We start from the raw sequence: 25,856 nt of genomic DNA, 5'->3' as shown, positions 1-25,856 counted from the left end.
CATAATGGGGCAGATATCATGCTACGTCTAATTGCAACATGACTCATGAGGTAAATCACATGATGTTGAAAGTGTACAGGAATTTCTTAAAGCCACTTGACACTAGTGTAATTACTCAAAAATCTTACTTATTAACGAATAATAGGCAGAGGTTGATAGCATAGAACATTGTGAGAAACAGCTCCCTCTGAAGTAACGAAGTTTTCGAAAAAGAAGTAGTTTTCGAAAAAGAAGTAGATTAAATTATAGTCTCGAAATCAAGTATCTGGAGCACACAACTTTGTGTGACAAGGGTGTTTTTTCTTTCATTGTTATCTTGCAACTTCGACGAGCATTTCAGCTCAAATTGTCACAGGTTATTTTGTGCATATTTAGATACACCAAGTGAGAAGACTAGTCTTTGACAATTACCAATAGTGTCCAGTGTCTTTAAGACAATCAATAATGATGCATGAAGCATTAAAGTCACCTGGAAATATATTTGTTTTCTTTCAAACATAAGAGTATATGCTGACGAACAATAAAACATTTTTTTAGTAATTGTTTGTCACGATTTATATGTTTAAAAAATATATAAATCTGTTTGGGGCTGACTCTGCCTACCCATTTTGTGACGTCAATCGAGGCAGACTTTGCCTGCAATGCGAATAGTAAACACACGTGCAAAGTACATGTACGTCCAAGTCGTGAGTTGGTACATTTAAAAAAGTATTTTTCTGCATTCAGCAGCAATTCACCTGGTCGGCATTGCCGTTTTTGCCCTCTCGGGTCGGGGTCTACTCTTAAATTTGTAAATAACATAAGAAATGATTTTGTATAACCTTAGTTAACTGTTTATTCACATTCCACTCATCAAAACACATATACTAGTGACAAAAGCTTTATTTTGAAAAAAATACCACTTCCAGGCGAGTTTAAGTTTGTGCTTGAATTCGAGGCCCTAAACACACATGACGGATCCGTTCACGTAACGAATACTGAGCGTGTACTGGCACTTGGCTATTATTTTTTCAAAAACAATTAAGATCACCATGTTTACAAATTTTCACTTCACAGATCTTCTGATGTTTGTACAGACCTACACTATGTGTATAGCGTACTACAATGGTGAATAGTTATTTAAGTTATTTGCACTGTTTTCCATTAAACTAAACAGTAAAATCTGCGTCAACAATTTATTAAAAAACTAAAAGATGTCTCGTATAAGAGATTACTCATAATATGAATACGGTCAAGATGTCATCCAGGGATAGCACCGAGTAGGTCGGGAAGGGGCGTGTTTATGGGGTCAAGGCTTACCCCTCACTCTCAACAATAAGTCAAGAGGCGGGGCTTAGACAGGGTTAGTTGAAAGGTCACGATGTTCACGCCCACTTAAACTCTCAGCCAATAACATCGCTTTGTTTATGGAGCCAGGGTTTCGCGTACTGCGCAGACGTATCCAAGCCGCCTCTCCATGTTGACTGCAGAATAGAGCAGTGCTAGTTTCTTCTCACTGCAGACCCAAGCCAGCAAACAACCGACACTTCAACTAGTTTTTTTGAAAAATCTACTCAATACGAGGGGCCAACAATGAAGCTGTTAGCACTGCTGGCGTGTATCACGCTGTACGTTGGGATCTCCAATGCCCACACCTACGACCCATGCCCAACATACTGGCTGAAAAATGGCAAATCTTGCTATCGGTACTTCGGCCAGATTTCGAACTGGATAACTGCCGAGAATATCTGCAGGATGTTCTCGGGATGTTCGGGCGGAATTGGCCACCTCGTATCCATCAATGATGCTGCGGAGAATGACTTCGTTTTCAACCTCTTGAAGGGTCTTACGGGGGCAAACGCTCCACCCCCAACATGGCTCGGTGGGAGACGATATGCCGCAACCCAGCTATGGCAGTGGAGCGACGGCACACCCGTTAGCCCGTACAATGCATGGGCCCAAGGTCAAGCACCGCAGCAACAGGGCAGAAATTGCATGGTTTTCAGTGACACCGCGATGCCAACTTGGACCGACATCAATTGCCGAAACGAAATGTTCCCGTACATTTGCGAGATGCAAGCAAATGTTCCAGATGACCCCGCTACGTGTGCTACCGGCGGAACAGGCAGTGCTACCGGCGGAACAGGCACAGGAACGAACCCCTCCCAACCAGTACCTTTCCGCTACACAAAGTCGGGGAATGTAGAACAACGCAAAGTAAGTGAGCCATAGAGCGAGACGTCTAAAGAAAACAACTCGCTAAAAACTCCGAAACACATCATTATCAGCAGGAGCGACTGCGTTCAAATAGGAAGCGTGGAGCAAAACAGGAGTGTCTTCATCAAACTGCAGTCGTCTTTTATTGACCCTTGAACTTCGACCTTTCAGGAACAGTTCAAACATTGTTTGGATGGCCGAAGAAGATCCCTTGATGCGTCACTGCCCAGATATCAATGACTTTCTCAATTACTCACCTTTAAACTTTAACAAAATTACTGACAGACGTTATGAACATGACGACTCTGAGTAGGGCGCCCTCGTTGGCCATTCCCTGTGCCTCTAAGATGGCAGCTTAATGACGTCTATGCATAATGTCCATTGTTTACTCTCTTTTTTAAATCCAACATTAACAACATTGCCTTTTTAAGATTTTGTCTAAAATCGGACACAGACTGTGCAGCCATTTCTAGTTCCACTCATTTGTAAATTAAAAAGAGAACAAAATATTAATTGGGAAAGAGAAAACGAGTCTGGTACCCTTATGCCTCGATGATTATTAGTGTAATCATGATGTTGTCTGACCAAAATGGCTGTAGCTTGATAATGATCTGTGATGTGCCATTTTTCTTAATAGGAAATAACCGGTGACGTCAGATCGTTGCTCATTTTAATTCCGAACCCACAGTTTACTCAACTAAACTTTTTTGTCATCCAAATTACAAAATTTAAGCTGAAGTTGCACATTCTAGCAAAGAAAAATGACTGCAGATAAGTCTTACACCCTTTGGGTAAAAATGTTGTAACTTTAGTCTCTTTATGAGCCCAAGTTTTATTTTGAGAGCACTGGTGCATAGGTGTTGTTTCTCCAACTAGAAAATAATGATCAAAATAAAATTAAAAAGGTGATAGTATTTCAGTATGAATAGTGTGCTTGTGTATTTTATTTTTGTAACTTACTTTCAACAAACTTTTTATGAGTGGAATGTTTTTAACGGACATGCTACTTGAACTTTGTTCACCATTTAAATGTAATTATGATATTTTACACCTCTGATTTTATCGTAATTAGCCCTATCGATTAAAATATCAGGCTCCAACCTCAAGGTTTTGGAAAATTAAAAACACTTCTGCCGTTGACGGCGCGCGTCAAAAAGACAACGCTTCGACGTCATGTTTGGGAGTTTGCTTTATCTCCAAGCTGCAACAACAAAGCGGCTGTATAAATTGGAGCTCCAAACTATGACGTAACATGATGGTAACAGAGCTTTTCGCGAATCTTTAAGAAAAGCGCTGGAAATGATTGTTTTTTTTTGTACACAATTAAAATCTATTCACAGTATTGACTCGATTTCCCTATTGATTTAAATATTTAAAATTTTATTCAGCAAAGTTCATGACTTGACATTTTCGCTCAAGCAGGTATTTAAAAGGTAGGGGCGTGGTCGGGTGGAATGGGGCGTGATGGGGTGGAATGGGACGTGGTGGGTCGGGTGTGGGACTTATAGGTGTAATTATGTTTTTTGATTGAAAATGACGGGAGAATAAGCCTATTCCATGAATCACGCATGCTTAACGACCTAATTGTGATAAACGCCATAAAATGTGACGAATAAACGTGCATGCGTCACGCCACCACCAACCCCAAGAAGGTACAATGCTCTTAAAGAGTGCCCTCATTTTGTCCAAGCCAACTTCAAATAAAAAGTTGCTAAGCTAAACAAAACTATGCTTATCAGAATAAGGTTACCAGTTTGATAACCGCTGTGTTAAACAAATGTTACTGGTGTCCTGCTTAGTTGTGCTTAGCAGAAAATGTTAAGCAATATGTGTTTCTACTTTAGCAGCTAAAGTTTATGTATAGGCCTACTTTAAAGGCGCTTTGCCGCGAAATGGAGCTGCACGTTATGGTCTCTCTCGTCATATACGAGCCTATAGTACACCGCGTGTCTTTCTTGTGTCTACGGAAATCTGTTCTCGGAGGTTTTGTCCCAGTCAAAAGAGGGCGCTGTGAAAGGAATCTACATTGGGTGCGTTTGTTTAGCTTCCCTTGGTCGACCCCGATGTTGCGTATATTTTTATTTTTTCCCAGGACGAACGTGGGCACACAACTACCCCACGTTCGTCTTCGAACCAGAAAAAAGCCCAGACACGTCATCACGCGAGCCTTCATGTGGTGACGTCAGTGCACCTCGGGCCAGCTCCAAGAGCCCCACTTGTGGATTGGGTCACCCCACTAATATATAGGCCGTGTCCGAAACGACGACTTCGGCTACAGCTATGTCTAGATCAGCGCGTCTACCAGTGTTGAAGAATAGGCAGACGCGCGTGATTCAGCCGTAGCTGTAGCCGAAGTCGCCGTTTCGGACACGGCCAAACTCTCAGAAAACAGTGCAAATTAATGCTTAACATATAGGTCACAATTATTTTGGGCATCATTACTCTAATCCCTTTTCTTGGGCTCTGAACAAATCTGCTTTCAAAGCACTAATGAGGTCCGACGCTCTGTTTCCGCGTTGGGCGGGCGGGGGGGGGGGGGGACACAGAATCTCATGCCACGAGTGGAGGTAATGAGTTTGGCGGTCGTCAATAGAGGGCGATCTGCAGCTTTATCGTACAGCTACACATGAGTCGCATTATTTTCAGCCAGACAGCTAGCTAAACCCTCGTTTCTTTTAAGTTTTGCATTGGTAGGATAGCCATAAATAAATTATTATCGGACTTTTCTTGAAAAACATTAGAACTAGCAAGTGTCCCCATGCAAGGTGGTATCAAATCATGGAGGAAGAGTCAAATGTTTGACTCCCATAAATGGCCGACCGTGTTAGTTCTCAAAGTAAAAGGAAAACCACGCAATTTCGAAGCAAACTTGTGTGGATCATTATATTCTACCTTTTAAAACGTCTTTCCAATCATAATATGCATTTTATAACAAACGGTTACAAACGCTTTTAATAGACCAACTCGTCCGATCCAAGGCAACGTGCTCCTTTAAGTCGATAACTGTATTCAAAATACTGGGTCATATAACAATCCGTAAAAAAACCACGCAGTTGAGAGTGTGCATTTATTCAGTTCCTTTTTGTCGTCGTATTACTTTTGTCAATAAAAGGGGATGGCAGACAGCTCCGAAATGAATAAATTAATGAGACCGTTACTGTAAGGTCTACATGTTCAAAATAAAAGACAATCTGTGAATGGTTTGCTGCAAAAAAAAAAAATGCAAACATGTGGTGAAACCCTACTCCTAGAACTATTTCGGTTTCGTCCGGCTATCGTCTCCCGTAACCTCATAGGTTTATATCTCTCACGCGTTCAACGACCCATGGTTCAATGAATTTCGGCATCAGGAATCTCTCTTTTTTTTTTTTTTAATCTCGCCAAAATTAGGCTCTATGTGTCCTTTGATGTATCAATGTGTATTCTTTTGACCAGAGAATCCACTCCACAATCTCAAAAATTGTTAAAAATGATAAATTCTTACCGTAATTTCAGATTCCCTATCTACTGTACGTGTTACTCCTCTGCCAACAATAATTGAAAATTACCCGACCTCGTTTTGCGAAAATGCGTCACGAGAGGGCGGGTACGATCCGTGATTTGTGTACAAAACATACACGGAACCACGAAGCTCGCACAGGGTATCAGTATGTAAACGGCTGTGTGCAAAAAGTGTACATACTGGTACCCTGTGCGAGCTTCGTGGTTCCGTGTATGTTTTGTACACAAATCACGGATCGTACCCGCCCTCTCGTGACGCATTTTCGCAAAACGAGGTCGGGTAATTTTCAATTATTGTTGGCAGAGGAGTAACACGTACAGTAGATAGGGAATCTGAAATTACGGTAAGAATTTATCATTTTTAACAATTTTTGAGATTGTGGAGTGGATTCTCTGGTCAAAAGAATACACATTGATACATCAAAGGACACATAGAGCCTAATTTTGGCGAGATTAAAAAAAAAAAAAGAGAGATTCCTGATGCCGAAATTCATTGAACCATGGGTCGTTGAACGCGTGAGAGATATAAACCTATGAGGTTACGGGAGACGATAGCCGGACGAAACCGAAATAGTTCTAGGAGTAGTGAAACCCCATCACGCAAAAAATAGTTTTGGGAGCCGAACATGTATACTGCGCCCTCTTGCGTTTAAGAAAAAAGTTCTTATTGGTGGCGCGCTTCACGTTATATCATCAGTGCGGAAAGTTCAAAATGGCTGCGCCCATCGTAGTGAAAATGTTTCCATCAGTTGTCTACGACAATAGTGAGGAAAAATGCCACCTACATCAACGAGATACGGAATTTGACTTAAGAAATGACTTATTTGGAGTGAGGATTCCTGGGAAGAGTTACAGGTGTTTACTTATGGGTAAACGAAGCAGGTTAGTTAGTCCATGGAGGAATATATTACATTAAATAACATTATCCGAATATCCTCCATGTTTGTTAGTCTCTTTAGTCTTTGACGTTGTAAAAAACTTGTAGTACATCATCATCATAATAATAACAACTTACTTACAAGTTACATGGTTGCTTTATTAGAATAGTAAGTAGACTAGGGTTATTTTATTTTGATTTATATCAACCCTCCATCATCATCTGATCTGTGATCATGCCAACCCAGCATAGGTAGGCAGTTTCATCAAGTTGATTTCACGTGTACCAAAACACACACACACACAGCCCCGAAAAAAAAAGAACGAAATGTATTAAATCATAACTCACATTTTGTACAACTCACAAAAACTATGAGACTTGACAGCAGGCAGGAGCATTCTCTCCTCGTGCTTACATTTCAAATTTTTTTGAAATCGGATGAATAGTTTTGGAGATATTGTGAAAAATAGAGAGCAACGACAGAAACCGGATGCTTGGCCTCGCGTGTAGCGCCCATTCGTTTGTGCATGACGTCACCTTTGAACTCCATGGACAACTGATTTCGGAAATCTTCGGGAAGCGCCGAAGAAGCCCGAAGACGTTTTTTTGCGATGAGGGAGCACATGTTTACACGAAATGAGATAACGATTACATCATCGTGTAGCCGATAAAATTCCGCACATGGTACATCTAGTCGCATAGCTTTTACCATGAAAACCTATTTTTGTCAGCGTTTTCCGTTTTTTGAATCAAGATTTCTTCCAGAAATAATTATCAAAACTTAATGCAACTTGGTCAGTGCTAATTCCCATACTTTTAAGAGTAACTTGTAAAAATTTTGTGTAATTTGATTATGTACTCTTCTCCCTCCGAGAGGTTTTGTTCTACCATTTCTTACAAAGTTGTCCTAAATACGCACGTATGTATGTACGTCGCACAGTCTGCAAACCTCCCCGTTGGTAGAGGGCACTCGTCATATAGTGCGCCCTTTTTTGCCATAGGCTGTTAAACTTGGCCGTGGCCGATATGAAGAAAAACATAACAAATTGAACTTGAACACAGGTAGTTTTTTGCACGATCCACGCTCATTAAAAACGGTATATCTCTGCAACCAAGCATCCGATTTCAAAATTTTAAATTGATTTTTACTCCTTATAATACACCTTAACAGACCACTTCTTGTCAGAGAGAAAATCACCTGCATTTAATTTCACTGAAACTGCCTACTGCCAGTAGTATATTGGGCGTATTAGTTAACAACTGGGCTGGGGGTGGGGTGCTAAACACCACCCAGCCCTTTTTGGTAGCTGCTACTGTTGACATAACTCTTAATAATAAATAAAGCGGAGTCACACTGCAGCGCTAACAAAAACGGTAACGATCACACTACAACAACCCAAAGAGAATGCATTGTATTGGTTGAATTGCTCCACCCAGAATATGCACTACACTCATTCAAGCAACATAGTGCATTCTCTTTGTTTTATTTTTTTGTGTACAAAACAAGTCACAGTTGTCCTGGACCAGCACACGTAATAAGAATGAGTTTTCAATATTTTTCACCCATAGTTGTGAATGTGACATCACACTTATTTAGCTTTAATTTCCAATGGAATGTACACAATTAGTATTTTAGAAAGATTGGTTTCTCTGCGACTTGGGAGCATTTAGTTATTACAAACAGATCCACATGGTATTTAATATTTCCAGGGCCTAATTATTATTATCAGTCATGCCAATAAAACTTTTTTTTTGAGAAGTTTGCCCAGATATACACTTTTGACAGAGAAAATTAATTTTTCTGCATATATATTTCTTGTTTAAAATTCTTTTTTTTTTGTAATTGTTAACTTGGGTCTGTTTATTGCATACAATAACCTTGACCCAAATTGTGTACACTTGTTCCATTTATTAATCAGTCCGGATACTTTTCCTTTTCCACAGTGGTCGGACGTCCCTTTTGTTCCAGTGTGCGTTAAGCTCTGCATTGGAGGGTCGGAGGGTCATTTTGATAACACACAGTAAATTCCAGACACTACCATTATGTGTTTATGGAGCGCCACAACCTGAGCCTTTGCTGATGAAACAGATTCATATCCTGTAAGTCTATAACGCCTAGACAATACTCCTAGAGCTATGAGGTTCATTCTGCTATCGTCTCCAATAACCTCAATGGGTCAACATGTACAAAATCCTATGTTTTCACTGTGAGAACAAAGAACAGATAGAGCCAAGTTTTGGCAGGATCCGGATTCAAAAGAGAACTCCATGTGCATAAACGTGAAGGGCAGAATTTGTTAATAGGATTTTGTACATGATGACTAATAAGGTTCGCGGAGGCTATAGCGGATTGATCCCAGGGGTACCTAGACCCCATACAAAAGTCCTCAAACATATCCCCCAAGCCTGGTTTTTACTTCAAGCGAAAGAGAAAGGGAAGTGTTCCTTTTCTGTGTCGCAGTTGAAAAAAAATGTGTTCTGATTATTGCGTCACCAAAATCTGCTTCACATTTGCTTTCAATAGAGTATGATTGGGGCTTCTCTGAGGTCAATGAAGATCTATCATTGGCTGAAAGTTGTACACCTGATCAAAATGAAATTGTTAATTTCTATTGAAACATTTCAAGGGGTACAAGGCAAGGATCAGGAGCAACAGAGGCAAGTGCCCCTGTTGCCAACGCAAAGCATCAGGTATAGAGCCAAATTTCATAGAGCTGCTTAAGCAGAAAATACTTCCCTTTAATAAACAATTGTCTGCCATTAGGACAAATCAACAGGATACTAGTCACAAATTGTAAATGTGACATGCGAGTTTAGCTGGTAACTTTATTCTGTTAAGCCTTATTTTGTTGTGCTTTCTAAAGGGAAGGTACACGTTTGGAAATTGTCAAAGAACAGTCTTCTCACTTGGTGTATCCCATCATAAGCATAAAATAACAAGCCTGTGAAAGTTTGGGCTCAATCGGTCATCAAAGTTGTGAGAAAATGATGAAAGAAAAAACACCCTCGTTGGATGAATTTGTGTGCTTTCAGATAGGAATAAAAGACTTCTAGCTAGAAGTCTTTTATTATTTTAGTGAGAAATTACCTCTTTCTCAAAAACTATACGTTACTTCATAGGGAGTTGTTTCCCACAATGTTTTATACTATCCCCAGCTCTCCAATGCTTGTTACCAAGTCATTTATTAAGTTAATATTTGTTTTAAGTAACTACCTACTTTGGGGGCTTTTGAAGCAGCTCTATGAAATTGGGCACAGATTTTTGCATTGCTGGTGACTGGCAGTATAAAAGTTGATCATTATTTTCTTAAACTCCTTCCACAGATATCATCAAGACAGATCGTCTGTCTTGGAGTATCTTGCCAGGATTCAAACCTTCCCAGTACTTCCCGATGTTATCATTATTGATGACTTGGACTTCTATGCAACACATCCAAAGGTAAGAGTCCATGTTTCCCTAGACTTGTGAACAAGTCGTTAAATGTCGCGCTGAAAACGTTCCAACTCTCTCTCCGCGATTCTTGCAACACTCTGGCGGTATTCTCGCGAGACTGCTGGCCTCCGTTAGACTACTGCTCTCACAACTACGGTCCCACTTTATTGGGGAGTGGTAATCGGCAGATGGCAGCTTCACAAGAGCAGTATTTGATCGTGGAACCCTAAAAATGCCTCCAGCCACCAATCTTGGTGGTCTTGTTGGTATGACACTGCTCTAGAATTGCAAAGGTCGTGGGTTCGAATTCCACCCGAGTTACAGAATTTGGGTAAGTACTGAGTATACAGTGCTTATAATACACATTGGTGTGAATGGGTAACAACCAAAATGAATATTCTTTATCCCCGATGCAAATTTAACATCTATTGAACCACCACCATCACCACGACTGGGCTATCAAACCGCGACAGACCATTAATGACTTGTCCACTGTCTTATGTTTCCCTGACTGATTTCTCACTTTAATCTCTAAGTATTGTCTTAGCCTTTCACAAAGACAGCTAGGGCGTTATTTTAACTTGCCCACACTGAACCAAAAAACCTTCAAATGTTTGATAAAATTCCACAAGACCATAATTTAGTTTACAAGACCAGCAATCCAGCATCTTAATGAGAAAGAACTTTCTACAAAAAGTAAACTGTTTTATTTGAACAAGCAATATAAATGCAAAAATTTATTGTGTTTGTCTTATGGGTATGTGTATTTTGATACTCAATGGAATCGTATTAACCCTGGCAGACTTAAAATCAACATTGAACATAAACTTTCTGTGGAGATGTTTACACATGAGGTATGAATATTCAATTGAAAAGCACAGGACTACAGGATTTGTTGGGTCATGAGTTTACTACACTGTAGCCCCTGGCTAAAATCACTGGGCTCTGCTCTGGCCTGTTGTCCAGTGCCAAATTTGAGCCTTGCTCTAGCTTGCAACTGTAGGCCACATGTTGTAGTAAGTTGAGTTATCATTTTAGATAACGCATTTTTAGAGGAGGTCATTTTCTAGACCAAAGAAAACCCTGACCCACTACAAAGTTAATATGTCAAAATGTTGTTAGTTACGGTACACACCCAGTCATTAGTTTGTCATTAGGGCATCACATGGGGGTGTTTGGACAGATGATATAACACCAGTAAAAAGTGTTGAAATAGGGCATGACACGCGAGCTTGCACCTGTGCTTATAAGACAGTTGCTTCATTTATTGGTCGAGAGCAACAGCTGGAACAGTTGTGCCACATCATGCGATACGCACGATGCGCACAGCAATCTCCTTATAAGGAGTTGTTTACCTGAGGGCCTTACCGTTTCATAGCTGGAGGCGTGTTGTGTCGAAAGAAATCATATCATTGAACAATTAAAAATTTTGCATTTATTTTACTTTTTGACCAAAAAGTGTTGATGTTTTTTGACCAAAAAGGTATTTATGAATGGGAGTCAAAGTGTGTTGAATCGGTTTTCAACTAGTGGTTTAAACCCGCCAAGGCCTGGTTCTTGATGATTTACCTTGACTTTGTCCCGGTCAAAATTATCAAGAACCACGCCTCGACGGGTTTAAACCACTAGTTTAAACCTCTTCATTACACATTGATTCCCTCAATAGTAGAGATATTTACACGGTCATACCAATTATCTTTCTAAGGTTTGAACTTCCACCTTGCAAGCTTTGAATCCTAATTATTGTTTTCCTTTAGGTATTAGAATAAATGCTAAGTTTGTCATTTGTTCTTTTACTTTCCCTTATGTTTGTCACAATTTGGTACTCAGGGTTAGGTTCTCCATTAGAAAGGGGTATGACTTTGGTAATTACTCAAAAAAAAAATGGCCATAACATCTCACTTGGTAAAAAAGCTATTGATAATGTATACATTTTTGAGAAACAATTCCCTTCAAAGAAATGTTGTTTTACTTAGAGGGAGGGATTCAACACACTTCGATCTGGGAAACGTTTCTGCATGAAACGTTTCTCAGATTGTGTGTTTCAATGGATACAGTTTACATGTAAAAACTTCCTGTATGGACATCATAACTCCAGATTTGTGGCAATATCTCAACAATGGTACCACCTTTTTTGACATAAAAATTGTCACGGGTGAGTTTTATTGTATTTAGGATGTAAAAAAATGTAATGGTTCCAAAAATCAAGGGTATACGTACCTTGCAGCCAAAGAAATGCTAGCTAGTTCAGTGTTGAAAAACATCCCTATTTTACATGATATGGATCGGTTAGAAAACTGGCATACTAGACAATTGACAAGGGGAACTGGTCCAGCTGGCTTGTCATTAAAAAATTTAAGGGCAAATTTTATTTTTACTGTTTTTCATTTATTGAAATGTTTCCTGACTTATTTTCTTTTACTATTTTAGTTGTTGACATTTTATATTTGTACTTTTTTTAAATTGTGTAAACACGTGTTTTGTGTACTTTATGCTTGTACCATTGTTTAAATGGTGAACTGTTTTCTGAACTGAGAGTGAACTATTTTCTTAATAATCTCCATTATTGAGTGTAATAGTTTTTACGCCATTTTAATTTTGATTGTAATGTTTTACTCATATTTTAAGTAACTGTTCTCCTCCGTATATGAGTGTACAGTACTTCTCTCCGTCCTATTTTTTCTGTGTAAGATTTTGGTAATTTTAATGGTTTACTCCAAATTTTTAACTATGTAACTGTTCATGTAATTCTGCTGCTGGCAGCAAATTGAATATAATTTTAATAAACCATTGAATTTAGAATTTTAATTTAATTAAATGACGTACAAATTTCTCCTGGTGGGACAAAAGCACTCTGCAAAAAAACTAAATATAGAAGTATCCAGATCTCTGTCAAGATTCACTGACGTATTTGCACGTACTGAGTGTGCAGTCAGGTACGCCTATGCAGAGATCACGTGAGAGCCAGTGGTGGAATGTTTTAGCAAAGTGCAGTGTTAGTGCAGAATGCTATTAAGTTGGTTTCCCCCTAACCTAATTAGTCTAGTTTAGTCTTATTTAATTTACTATAATCTAAACTTATATCTCTAATCTAATTAAAACAAATTTCATCTAAACAAAACTACAACGTACCATATCTATCTCAATCTAATGTAATCTATTTTAATCTAATGTAATCTGATCTGATTGGATCTGATCTGATCTGATCTAATCCTGTCTAATCTAATCTATTCTAGTCTAAACTAGTATTGTCTAATCCATATTTTCTAATATTCTAATCTAATCTTATCTAATCTAGTCAAGACTAATCTAATCTAGTCAAGTCTAGTCTTGTCTAATCTATCTAATCTAATCTAATCTAATCTATTCTATGGTTTAGTCTATTCTAGTCTAATTTAATCTCATCTTATCTTATCTAATCTGTACCTCTAGACACAAGACACTGCTTCCACGGTGGCCAAGCTCTGTGCTTATTTAGTTGATACAGCCACGTTCATCGAAACACAAAGGTATGGATCTTATAAAACAATTCCTTTTCAAATAAATCAAATGTTCCATTCAAAGAGCTATCGAGGGGCCAAGTTATTGTTACATTATTTATTCAACATAAATATAAGATTGTGTGTCATTTTTAATTTGTTAAAAATAATTATTATGCAATTCACCAGACGCACAAGGCCTGAAGGCCACTTCAAGGTGTCGGCTGCAAATGAACTATTTTTCTAGGGGCCGTTGCCACCTAATCTTGGGCTGAAACCGGGTTACCCCTTTTACAGTCCATACGGATGTAGGCGTGGGTATCATCCATCAGAAGCCTGGCTGAGCAGAAAGTAATTGTTACATTATTGTTTGTAATGTTGATTTTTTCATTATTTTCCCACTAGCTCGCTGGGCTATCGAACTGGAAAAATGAGTAGCCCAGCTGTAAATTTAGTAATTTGGGTTAATGGGCTAGTGGCACTTTTGACCCCTCGCAAAAGATTATAAAAAAAAACAGAAACCTGTCCTGTGCCCCCACAGGAAATTCTAAAAACATTGTCTAAACAATGTGGACAATTCCATGTAGACACAAACTTTTCTCAGCCACGAAATGAGCATTTTCTTTCCAGTTGGTCAGAGTCCTATCTGAAGCTTCATAGTTGTCTGTAGTTTACTGTTTACATAGTTTACTGTAGTTTTAATGTGCGAGTATACTCAAGAGGAGGTTTCTACACAGTAGAGGAAGATGATGATGTTGATATTGTTTTACTTTTTGGATAGGGACTTTGAGACTAACTGTTTGACCCATGACCTGACACTCAGTTTCCAGCTAAAGTCATAAAACAGAAGGCCACAACTTGTGTTCCAGAACTTGTGTTTGATGCTCTAGACTGCTGTGCCCCCAAATGTTTTGTTTTCAGTTCTGGTCAGAGTCCTTTGTAAAGCATTATATAGATTACCGATTTTGAAGTTGAACAGATACCTTTCTTACAGGGACATCCCTGTGGAGATTTACTTTTTGACCCTTGACCTGACACTAACCATAGTTTCCAGCTAACATCATAAAACAGAAGTTTAGCATCAGGTCATTTTAAACAGCGTCATTCCATAACTTTTGTTCCAGACTTTGTGTTTGATACTCTAGACTGCTCAACCCCTAAATGTTTTCTTTTCTGTTGGTCAGAGTACCATGTAAAGCTTCTTAGCTTACTGATGTTGATATTGAACAGTTTTACTTTTTCGACAGGGACTTCCCTGTGGAGATTTACTGTTTGACCCTTGACCTGACACTAACCATAGTTTCCAGCTAACGTAATGGAATGGAAGTTTAGTGGGACATTTTGAAGTACGTCATTCCATAAAGGAAGCGAGCATTCTTAATCTTTTCAGTTGGTCAGAGTCTTATGAAAGCATCGTAGATTACCGATGTTGAAATTTAACAGATACTTTTCCTGGACTGGGACATCCCTGTGGAGATCTACTGTTTGACCCATGACATGACAATAACCATAGTTTCCAGCTAACGTCATAAAACAGAAGTTTAGTATCGGACCATTTTAAACTACGTCATTCCATAAAGGAAGTGAGCATTCATGGCCATTATGGTAAATCCTTATCCCGCCCCTGCGTTCTTCACAGTCACCCAAGACCTTGACCAGTAACTCTGTATACCATAACAATTACTAACTCTTGGGACCTTCAATTAAATTCCTACTCCCAAGAATAAGGCTTGTGGCAACCTTGGCGACTGCTGGAGTCCTGGGTGTACTGAAAAGGTTTTGTGTACTTGACTGTGTCTCTGGAATTGTAATTTGCCATTAGTCCCCAGTGAACATATTGTGTGACCTAGGCCAAAAGTTTGGAAAATAGACAATACTGCAGGACGTGGAGTCCAACTTTGTTTACGAGACCAGAATCAAAATTTTAGAGTAAAAGATCTAACTCTGATCTACACATCTTGACTACAATGAACTGTTTTATTTGTGCTGACATGGCTCAGATATTCCCCAAGACTGTAGGGGCTGGTATCCCAATGTGTGTACTGCATAGTGTTAGCCAGTTATTTTTTGACACCCTATTTTAAATTTTGACACTTTGTTTTGTTGTGCATTTATGTACATAATTGAACAGTGGACAACCGGGGCCCAATTTCATAGAGCTGCTAAGCACGAAAATTTGCTTAGCATGAAATTTCTTCCTTGATAAACACAGGATTACCGACAACATTTGTATTTGTTGCATATATTGCTTGTTACTGGTAATCAGCTGTTGTTTGCTTATAAATCCTGAAAATCACGTGGAAATTTGGTTGGTAATACTGTTTTTATCAAGGAAGAAATTTCAGGCTAAGCATATTTGTATGCTTAGCAGCTCTATGAAATTGGGTCCTGTTCTTAAATTTTCAGAAAATTTGGATACCCTTTTATCAAACCCTGATGCTGAAACTGGACCAGAATTTTAAATACCAGGCTAAAATTCAACTTTTGAACATCATTTCTTTCTGTTAAAGATTTTACACAATTGAATAACTCAAGACTGCCCCAGTTTTCTGGCCCAGCCCGTCACAGTGCTAAAATTCCTGGATAGTATGAATATTATTATTGGCAGTGGCACAACCAAATTTCTCAAGGGAATTTTTAATGTATGGAACCGTTCCTTTGTGCGTTTAAAAAAAAATCTTATGTGGGGGGCAAGATAAACAATTTTGTTTTCGACCAGTACCTCAAATGGAAGTTTATAACTTCCTTAAGATATCTGTATTTCAATCCAGATGTGTAGACTTGCCTAAAAGTCTTTAAGAATCACGCTCTAAAACAGTCGGTGTAGCGCCCTCTTCTGGTGACTAATACAAAAAACAGGGTCACTATTCAAGACTAGGCAAGATGTTACTATACGTCTTTCCATAAAAGCAATCACTGACGCACGTGTAAGCCTTATCCCGGCCCCCCCCCTGTCCCAGGTACATGTGATGTAAGACCTGAATACCTTCACGACTCGGAGTTAATCAAGTAACCATTATACCCTAATCCGGTCAGGGTTATGGAAATCTCAGTGCCTGTAATCCGTGGAGTACATGTACACAACAAAATCCCTTATAACATTGTGCAAGTGTACTATGGAGATATATACAGTTATTGCTTTATAATGTGTAAAGACCATGTAACCTGTGACATCACATGTTTACAAAAAAGCTACAGAGCCTGCAGCCTATTTCACCAAACGCAAATATTAATCCCATCTAGAGTAAGGCAAGTAAGTCGTCCTAACTTAGGATGGGTTCAATGCGTCTTAACGTCTATGGTTACAGAACTCAGTCCAAAGATTTATCATAAATTAGGAAGAGTTTGGTGACATCAACACCTGGACTTCTTGCAGGGGCGCTTAGTACATACATGTAGCCCATATTGAAAAAACATCAAATTTCATTTCTGGAGATTGCATTGTCTGATTGTTATTGAAACTTTATATGAAAGAAAGTTGGCACATCTCCAACCTATTTCGAAACTATGATACAAAGATTAAGATTTCCCATATGACCAGTGTGATATTTTGCCTGCCAGAAAATGTACAAGGCTTCTCCTTTTGTAAACAAAGGTTACATCATGGTCTACACTTTGACGACAACATTTCAAGTGAACTTTTTCCCAACTGTATAAACTTGGTTTGATCTTGGATTTCCACGAAAACTCTTTTCCTTTTTTCTCCGCAGAATCAAAATTCAGGAAAGCACAAGTAAAAACAATGATCAGGACCATAGATGTTTAGTAATCGGCTCAGTTTCCATGACAACCAATGGAGAAGTCAGCCACCAACACATTTATGAAAGCTTCCTTCCTACAGTTCTTAGGATTTCAGGTAAAGATTGTAAAGACTCGCAACAAATGGAAATATGAACAATGATATGTTTCTTTTTAATTATTTATTCGATAGCCAACAGCATAGTGTCTTTAATTTGCAGGTATTTAAAAAAACATTTAAAATGATGTATAAGTAAATTCAGAATTACACAAGGCATAATACAAATTAAACTTAACAAGTGTAGAAAAAAAAAGTAAAGTGAAACCCTAATATAAAAAAAAAAAACCTCTAGGCACACTAGAGTGCTATTCACACGACAGCAATCTGGGGTCCCTTGTTTACTTTTAGCTTGGTTTGAAAATGTTGCAATGTTTGAAGAGATTTCTTTTTGCAAAAGAACATGGACAGTTGCTGTCCTTTCACACAAGGTACATTTTGTAGTATTTTACACCCACACAATTTGTCAAGGGACCCTTGCTAAATTGCTTTCGTGTGAAAGGGGCTTAACAAACACAAAATCAACCCCAGAACAAACATAAACAAACACCCCATAACCAAACAAATGAACCTGACACACCCACATAACAACTAGCAAACAAGCAAAATACAAACACCCATACAGACAAATGGAAATAAAAAAAAGATAATGATGCTATAATATTCTGCCTTGAATCTTTTCGCATTAAACTTATATGTAAAGATGATGTGACCTATGTTTACATTCAAACCGCCCTCTGTTGACAAAACACTGTATACGTCATGTTTCGCCGGGCAAAAAGACGCGTAGTCATGGTAAGGTTTGCGTACGCTTTCTAGCTGGCTGCCAAAACACTAAGATTTTGCCCGGCGGTATGCGCGCGAATTATGCTATGGTTTTCGAGTAACGTCATAGGTCACATCGTCTATAGCTCCATTAATCTTAGAAGTTTTTTACTTGTGTTTTTGTTTCAGGGGTAGCTGGCACAGACAATGTCCACCAGCTCTCCCTCCACCCGATCGGTACGGCCCAGTCAAACTGCACTATCACGTATGAAATCAAGGACAGCATCCGACTGCTGGACTACAATACAGGGGAAGCAGCTTTTGGTATTTCTCAAGAGTTCTCGCAGGAAACTGAGTAAGAAATTTTGTGAAAACTTAAATTAAAAAAAGTCTCAGCAGAGCTTTAACTTAAAGAACATAATCTCTTGAGACTTTTAAAAGTCACAAGAGGTTATACATGTATATGTTCTTTGAGTTGAGATTGCGTATCATTATCAAGAAAGTTGCATAAATTTGAGAAAGTTCCTAACAATAAAATGGCTTAATGGTGTTTGAAACTTTGCACGGTGTGGAGAATAAGAGTAACTATAAATATAAATTTGAATAGTAAACTTGCGGGTACAACCATGTGTAAAATCTCTTTTGAGGGAGTGTTGGCACTTTTTCCTGATGACGAGCAGAGTATACAGTTCGAAACGTCAAGACAAAACCAGCTCTTTTCAGAGCCAACACTCCCTCAATATTCACATGGTTGTACCCGCAAGTCTACTATTCACATTTATATTAATAGTTACTCTAAATAAAACGGCTGACGGTTAAGTAGAGTTCAATCAATTATCCAGGGCCCCTGGAGTTACTTGTGCTTTTACTCTGTTAACCTGTTAACCTTGAACCTGTGACGCAGAACTCTGAAGTACCTGGTATGAGAGATGGTTTGTTGGAAGTAGGTCAACAAGTTGCAGTGACAAGAAATAAAGATATATACAGTAATCATTTGGTAAATCGTTGCATCACACGTGTGCATCTCTGCTCCTCGCCCAAAGTTTTCCCTAGGCTTCCCTCTCCATGGCTGGCATATGTTCATGTGTAATTTGACCAAAGGCTATTTCATCATTCAAAAACAGTTCTTGTGACAGAATTTGTTTAGTTCTGAGAGGAACTTACAAGAATGTAGGTAAAAGCCAAGTCCAATTATTAAACTTTTCTTGCAAAAAAGTATCAAAGGAAACTGCTTCAATGTAACTCCTATGGGCTTCTTGGAAGAACCGTGTATGAAGTAAATGCAGCTAACTGTAGAATTACATCACACTTACAAACATGGTATTCTTAAAGTCGTTGCCAGTCGATATTTTCCCTTTCTCTTCTAAATGGAAAAACAAACCAGTAATGAAGAACTGAGTGTTGTTGTTGGTAGATTGGTTGATAGTGTCAGTGTTTGTTGCGTGGCAAAGGTACCACAACATTGTTAGAGGCAGTGGACACTATTGGTAATTGTCAAAGACTAGCCTTCACAGATGGTGCATCTCAACATATTCATAAAATAACAAACCTGTGAAAATTTGAGCTCAATCCGTCATCGAACTTGCGAGATAATAATAAAAGAAAAATAACCCAAGGGTGTGGAACATATCAAACGAGCTGCACTGTTTTGTAATCTTTGAATTCTGTCCAATTCGTTTGACCAGTGCCAAATAACAGATAATTGCTAGAGTCAGTATGAGAGATGAATAAAGCTCCAACAACTTGTTGAAGAGTTGTATTAATCCACGGGAAGCTGAAGAAATGTTAAAGAAAATCTCATCATGTTACAAAGTAGTAATATCAGAATCTGGTTTCAGTTTAAGGGTCATCAGCTCTTTTCACACTTGGGGAGGGCCTGGGACTTGTTTTGCCCCGCAGTAATTACCCCTACTCTGGAGCAGGGGTGGCTATTACCGGGAGGATGCCTGTTTGCCAGGGCAGACCAGGGTAAAGCAATAGTGTGAAAAGGCCGGCCATGGCAACCTCAGGAATAGAGTTGTGCGAAAAGGGCTATATATTGGTTTTGTTAAAGACAGTGGACACTATTGGTAACTGTCAAAGACCAGTCTTCTCACTTAGTGTATCTCAACATATACATAAAATAACAAACCTGTAAAAAATTTGAACTCAATTGGTCGTTCAAGTTGCGAGATAATAATGAAAGAAAACACAACCTTGTCACACGAAGTTGTGTGCTTTTAGATGGTTGATTTCGAGTTCTAAACTTGAGGTTTCGAAATAAAATTCGTGGAAAAAATACGTCTTTCTAGAAAACTATGTCACTTCAGAGGGAGCCGTTTCTCACAATGTTTTATACTATCAACCTCTCCCCATTACTCATTACCAAGTAAGGTTTTATGCTAATAATTATTTTGAGTAGTTACCAATAGTGTCCATTGCCTTTAACAATTGTGCTGATTTGCAGAAAAAAACAATAAAAAGTTTCAGCTGAATACAGTGTCTACTTTCGGAGAAAACAGCAAAAAAGGTTCATGGTATTTTCACAAAAAGCTTAAATCCATCTTTGTTTTGCGAGGTAACAACTGATACAACAACCGTGTCTCTGGCCTTCTCATTCACAAGCGGACATACACTCACAGAAATGTGAGAGACTCAAATGTTTTGGAGTGAACAATTATCCAAACCATTATTATTACGAAGAAAATCCTTTCCCAAAATAGTTTACATAATGAACAGCTGCTGTGCTTCTCACTCCTTTTCTTATGGTCATTAGTTTTTGGAGTATTAATCAATCTATGAAACTAAATTTAATGAAAACTGCTCTTTTATTTAATTAAACTTTACCACAGTCAACACAATCTCTATGTAACCACCGTCTGTGTAAATAACCGATACAAAGTATAGTCAATTCTTAATTAGGCCAAGCACAGACTTTATGTTAATATTAAGTACAAGTATTTTTCTGATGTTTATCTCTTATTGTGTTTTATACATTATTATTAATAGATATATTGTAAATAATATTGAGTTGAAAACCATTGCTGTTAGATTTGTTACACTCCTTGTTTTGTGTCTGTGTTGGCTACTAGTAATGTGTCAAATTTCTGTTGACTCCGACATTCCTATGAGCTATGATTATGACCAATTTGGAAAGACAGTGTTTTGCCATCCAGTGAAGTATAGTTCCAGTGGATTTTGCGTCTGTTTTACTCAAGTTCAGTTTGTTCTTAAAAAAAAAGAAAAAGAAAAAAATAACCTTTCGTACTTATTTATAAAAGAATAAAAATAAATTGTATAACTTTTCGCCTCCACCCAAACTGCCAGAGTAAGAGTCATAAGGCTTGGCAATAAAGTCGATTGAACATTTGATTGAAAATTCTGAGAAACAGACGCTTCATTTAAAAAATAACTGATAGACACTAAAAACAGGAGCCACAGCAATGACGTATGTCTGACTACCGGTATTGAGCACGAGGTCGTCTGATATCGTTTCTATCAAAGAGGTTGATATCATCCAAGACTAAGCGACTTTATGTACGTGACCTTGAATCAATTCCGCTAATCACTCCTAACCATCTTCGCCTTGTTTGCTCAAACAATAAATTGATGATAGTAAACGTGAATGAAATTAGATTTTCCGCTACGGATATAAACCTACAGGAAAGAACAAAAAAAATAATAATATACATCATTAGATCCACCCACGTTTGTATTCAATTAATGGCGAGCGCGTAGAGGTGGGCAATTCAATGTGCATTAGTGGTTTTGAGATTGCTGACGTCATTGAACGAACTGTCAAAACAACTTCTGGGATGTTGAGTCAGAATGGACGAGTCTTCGAATTCGAACCTACTCGGCCCTTACATGGCAAAAGAGCCTTACTTGCAAATTTTGGTTTCTTTATACAAAGATTATCTTTGGGTAAATTTATGGTGTTCTTCAATTTCAAACTTTCAAAGGCATTGCAAAACAGCTTATCTCTGTAGGACTATACTTCATTTTCTCAAAATGTTATTTTTCGGGTTAGCTGTTTTGCTAATGGCGGGCCGTACTGGAACTCGCATCATCTGAGAGGTTTCTGTGTTCGGTGCGGTTTCTACCCGTTCATGAAGTGTGTATCATATTGGCATATCAGTAGCTGAAGATATGGCGAAACCATTTCGTTTGAAGTGAAGTCACTTTTAGCTTTTAGGGAAAGCAAAATACTCAAGTGCTGTTTTGGAATGTTATGGAAAACAACGTGGAAAACACGTAGATCATGAAGTGCAAGCCAATCAAAGTAAAGAAGTTAAGATGTGCCTTGAACTGCCTCTAGCCATCGGGTAGCTCGGTCTACACAATAGAGAAAGACATCTGCACTAGCAATGCAAAGGTCGTGGGTTCGAATCCCACCGGAGTGATTTGTAGCCCGAATTTTGTTTCACAGAACTTGGAGAAATTAGGTTAAGGGATAACATAATTACATGTACTGAACTAAAGTAGCAAAAAACATGGGAAAACATAATGATAATAGCCTGTCTGAAGTCAAGTTGCTTTAAAGGCAGTGGACACTATTGGTAATTACTCAAAATAATTATCAGCATAAAACCTTTCTTGGTGACGAGTAATATGGAGAGGTTGATTGTATAAAACATTGTGAGAAACGGCACCCTCTGAAGTGCCATAGTTCTCGAGAAAGAAGTAATTTTCCACGAATTTGATTTCGAGACCTCAGATTTAGAACTTGAGGTCTCGAAATCAACCATCTAAACGCACACACCTTTGTGTGACAAGGGTGTTTTTTTCTTTCATTCATATCTCGCAAGTTCGATGACGGATTGAGCTCAAATTTTCACAGCTTCGTTATTTTATGCATATGTTGAGATACACCAACTATGAGGGCTAGTCTTTGACAATTACCAATAGTGTCCACGGCCTTTATAAAGAAAAGTGAAGTCAGGTGTTGTTTGGGATTTGTAAGAAAACATCGAAAAGAAATCTCGAAATAAAATGCGGCTTGAATTTTATAACAATAATAGAGAAAAAGCCAGCAATTGTTTGTATTTTTTTTGTCTGAGGTGAAGTTAGTATTTTACTTTGCCTTGAAGAATAGCAAAGTTCTCTAGGCTACCATGGAATTCTAGAGGAAAACCATTCATCATAAAGTTACAAGGAAACATAAAACATTATATCCTAAATGGGTCATTTGAAATTTGATGAAGTTCTATTAAACAAGATAGCTTTACCGCATGACATAGGTAATTTCGTGTTTTATTAATTTTTCACAATTTATTTATTTATTTATTACATTTTTTTTTTTTATTGCATAGGCCTTTTTTATAGCCATTTCCAATCAACTCTTTGCAAATGTACTTTAAAATAAAATAAAATAGAGGTCACGTTAATTGAAGATTAACCAAGTGTCTAGTTCTGCACAATATTTCAGACAATAAAACTATATTGCCTGAAATGGCTGTGAATAACAATGCAGAAAACGCAGATTATGAAATGAAGACATGCACTTTCCAAAGTAAGCAAATTCAGGTGCGTTGCACTGAGATGTGTATCAAAATAATTATGTTATATATCAGAAACACGTTTGGAAGACAATGATACGCGAAGTCAGATATAGGCACTTGAAAATATTGGTAATTACTCAAAATAATTGTCAGCATAAAAACTTACTTGGTAACGAGCAATGGAGAGCTGTATAAAAAAACATTGTGAGAAACAGCTCCCTCTGAAGCAACGTATGGTTTTTGAGAAAGAAATCATTTCTCACTAAAATATTTGAATTTAAGTCAACACCTTAGATGAGGTCTCGAATACAAGCATCAGGTTGTTGTTTTCTTCCTCATTATCTCGCAATGTTGACGACCAATTGAGTTAAAATTTCCACAGGTTTGTTATTTTATGCTTACAAAACAAACCTGTAAAAATTTGAGCTCAATTTGTTGTCGAAGTTGCGCGATAAGGAAAGAAAAAACACCCTTGTCACACGAAGATGTGTGTCTTCAGATGCTTGATTTTGAAACCTCAAAATCGAATTCTGAGTTCTCGAATTAAAAATTCAAATATTTTAGTGGAATGTTAGGCCTTATTATACTTCTTTCTCGAAAACTACTCCACTTCAAAGGGAGCCGTTCCCCTCACAATGTTTTATACTATTAACAGCTCTCCATTTCTTGTTACGATTCGTAAGTTTTTTATGCTAACAATTGTTTTTTTAAGTAATTACCAATACTAGTGTCCAGTGTCTGTAAGGAAAACATCCAAGAAATCTCGAAATAAAATGTGGCTTGAATTGTATATCAGGGAAAATGCTCTTATTGTAGAAGCCTATTGTTTTATCTTGGGTTAAGTTTTTTTTTTTTTTTTACTAAAACCAAACGGAAAGCAAAGCCAGACTCCGTATTGAATTCTAAGAGAAAAAAAAACCGTCGAAATAAAATAGTGCATGCGAACCATTCACCTTAAAGTCTGGATGAAAAAAACAAAACATAAGTAGGCCTAACTACGTGCGTCAGTGGATATTTATTTATAAAAGTTGAAACTAAAAAGTAATCACAAGGGAAATTAATTACATGGATGGGTAATTTTGTTTAAATATTAATTTATAGCACGTACCTTTTTATAATCCACGCCTACCCATTTATAGTTTACTCTTCATCAGTTTGCAAACCATTGTATCTAGTTGTTTTCTCAATTGGTCATCTGAAGCACACAAACTTGTGCAATTGCTTTGTTTTCTTGCGACTTCGACGACTGATGAGCCCCAAATTTTTACAGATTTGTAATTTGATGCATATGTTTTGGGGGAAACACTGTTCTTTGACAATTACCAATTGTGTCCATACATACTGAACAACTTTTGGCGGAACAGTAACAGGAAACGGATAACAATAATTAAGCTCCAAACCACTGTATATTATAGTAAAACCATATTTTGTGTAATGATTAACCATGTCATTTTCGAAACCACGACTTAGCCTTGGGCCTGGGCGACTGTGTTAAAGGGTATATTATGTACTTTTTCCTAACAAAAAACACAATGTCCACAGATTTACATTAAACTTACACAGTTTGAAGATTATGATAGTAGAAAGCTTCCCTTGAAATTTTACTTACTGAGGTGCTGTAGTTTTTGAGAAATGAGTAAAAGTAATAATTTTCGTCTCAGTTTTAGCATGTAAAAACGTATTAACCAGTTATGCTATGGTTTTGGTATATAATATCATAACTGGTTAAGGGGATTTTACATGCTAAAATAGTTTTGGTCTCACCAAACCCACAGGTATTTAGCCAGTATTATGTGAATCATTATTCTACTAAAATTGTATTTTTCCCAAACCAAAATAACTCCATAAACTTCTTTAAAAAAATTAATGCTTTCTGTGTTAAACCCGAAAGCGCCAAAACCCAAGGCAGTGTGCCCCTTAATTTATAGGCTACATACATATGAGTTGGGTTTCCTATTACGGAGGCACGCTTCCGCCCCGTCGCTCGGACCACGCGGAACCTTTAGTCGAATATCGGTAACTGATTTCAGTCGCGTTGGAATTTTGTCAGGGACATACTCGTGGTATTAAAGCCTGTTGCCAAACCATTCTGGAGACGTCATGAAGGTAAATATTAACTAAGATTTCTTTCGATTTAATGTGTTCTTGCCCAAGATATAACCATGGAAATATAACGAACAATTCGTGACCATTGTATTTAGGTAACGTACATTGAGAAACTTGTCGGTCATTTAAGATAAAATCGAGTGGGTATATGGTGCGGCCATCTTGATTTTCTCACATTCAAATTAATGCAACCAAACCGAGGCTGGAAGGAGAAATAGTCTGG

General features: G+C 38.0%; 2 protein-coding genes across 2 annotated transcripts; both read left to right on the top strand.

Annotated features, from left to right (window-relative positions):
- The first annotated feature begins 1,451 nt into the window (after window positions 1-1,451).
- Window positions 1,452-3,099, top strand: LOC139939836 (echinoidin-like). The gene has a single exon (XM_071935978.1). It carries the CDS (start codon window positions 1,573-1,575, stop codon window positions 2,209-2,211), a length of 639 nt encoding a protein of 212 aa, XP_071792079.1. The 5' UTR covers window positions 1,452-1,572; the 3' UTR covers window positions 2,212-3,099.
- A 3,301-nt stretch (window positions 3,100-6,400) lies between these two features.
- LOC139939955 (uncharacterized) lies at window positions 6,401-25,121 on the top strand. Its single transcript, XM_071936124.1, has 6 exons — window positions 6,401-6,579; window positions 8,519-8,674; window positions 9,899-10,013; window positions 13,440-13,516; window positions 17,197-17,342; window positions 18,237-25,121. The coding sequence occupies exons 1-6, from the start codon at window positions 6,410-6,412 to the stop codon at window positions 18,404-18,406; spliced, it is 834 nt and encodes a 277-aa protein (XP_071792225.1). The 5' UTR covers window positions 6,401-6,409; the 3' UTR covers window positions 18,407-25,121.
- The last annotated feature ends 735 nt before the right edge of the window (window positions 25,122-25,856 follow it).

Source organism: Asterias amurensis, chromosome 7 (genome assembly GCF_032118995.1).
Source record: "Asterias amurensis chromosome 7, ASM3211899v1".
In the NCBI taxonomy this organism is placed as follows: Eukaryota; Metazoa; Echinodermata; class Asteroidea; order Forcipulatida; family Asteriidae; genus Asterias; species Asterias amurensis.
Note: the sequence above shows the minus strand (reverse complement) of the source record. Positions and strands in the feature narration are given on the sequence as shown.

What these genes read in the sequence shown, in the direction of transcription:
- LOC139939836 (XM_071935978.1), top strand. Translation starts at nt 1,573, where the DNA reads ATGAAGCTGTTAGCACTGCTGGCGTGTATCACGCTGTACGTTGGGATC.
- LOC139939955 (XM_071936124.1), top strand. Translation starts at nt 6,410, where the DNA reads ATGGCTGCGCCCATCGTAGTGAAAATGTTTCCATCAGTTGTCTACGAC. An exon ending in TCTATGCAACACATCCAAAG is followed by an intron (nt 10,014 to 13,439) that starts GTAAGAGTCCAT and finishes CTGTACCTCTAG; the next exon opens with ACACAAGACACTGCTTCCAC. An exon ending in ACGTTCATCGAAACACAAAG is followed by an intron (nt 13,517 to 17,196) that starts GTATGGATCTTA and finishes TTTTCTCCGCAG; the next exon opens with AATCAAAATTCAGGAAAGCA.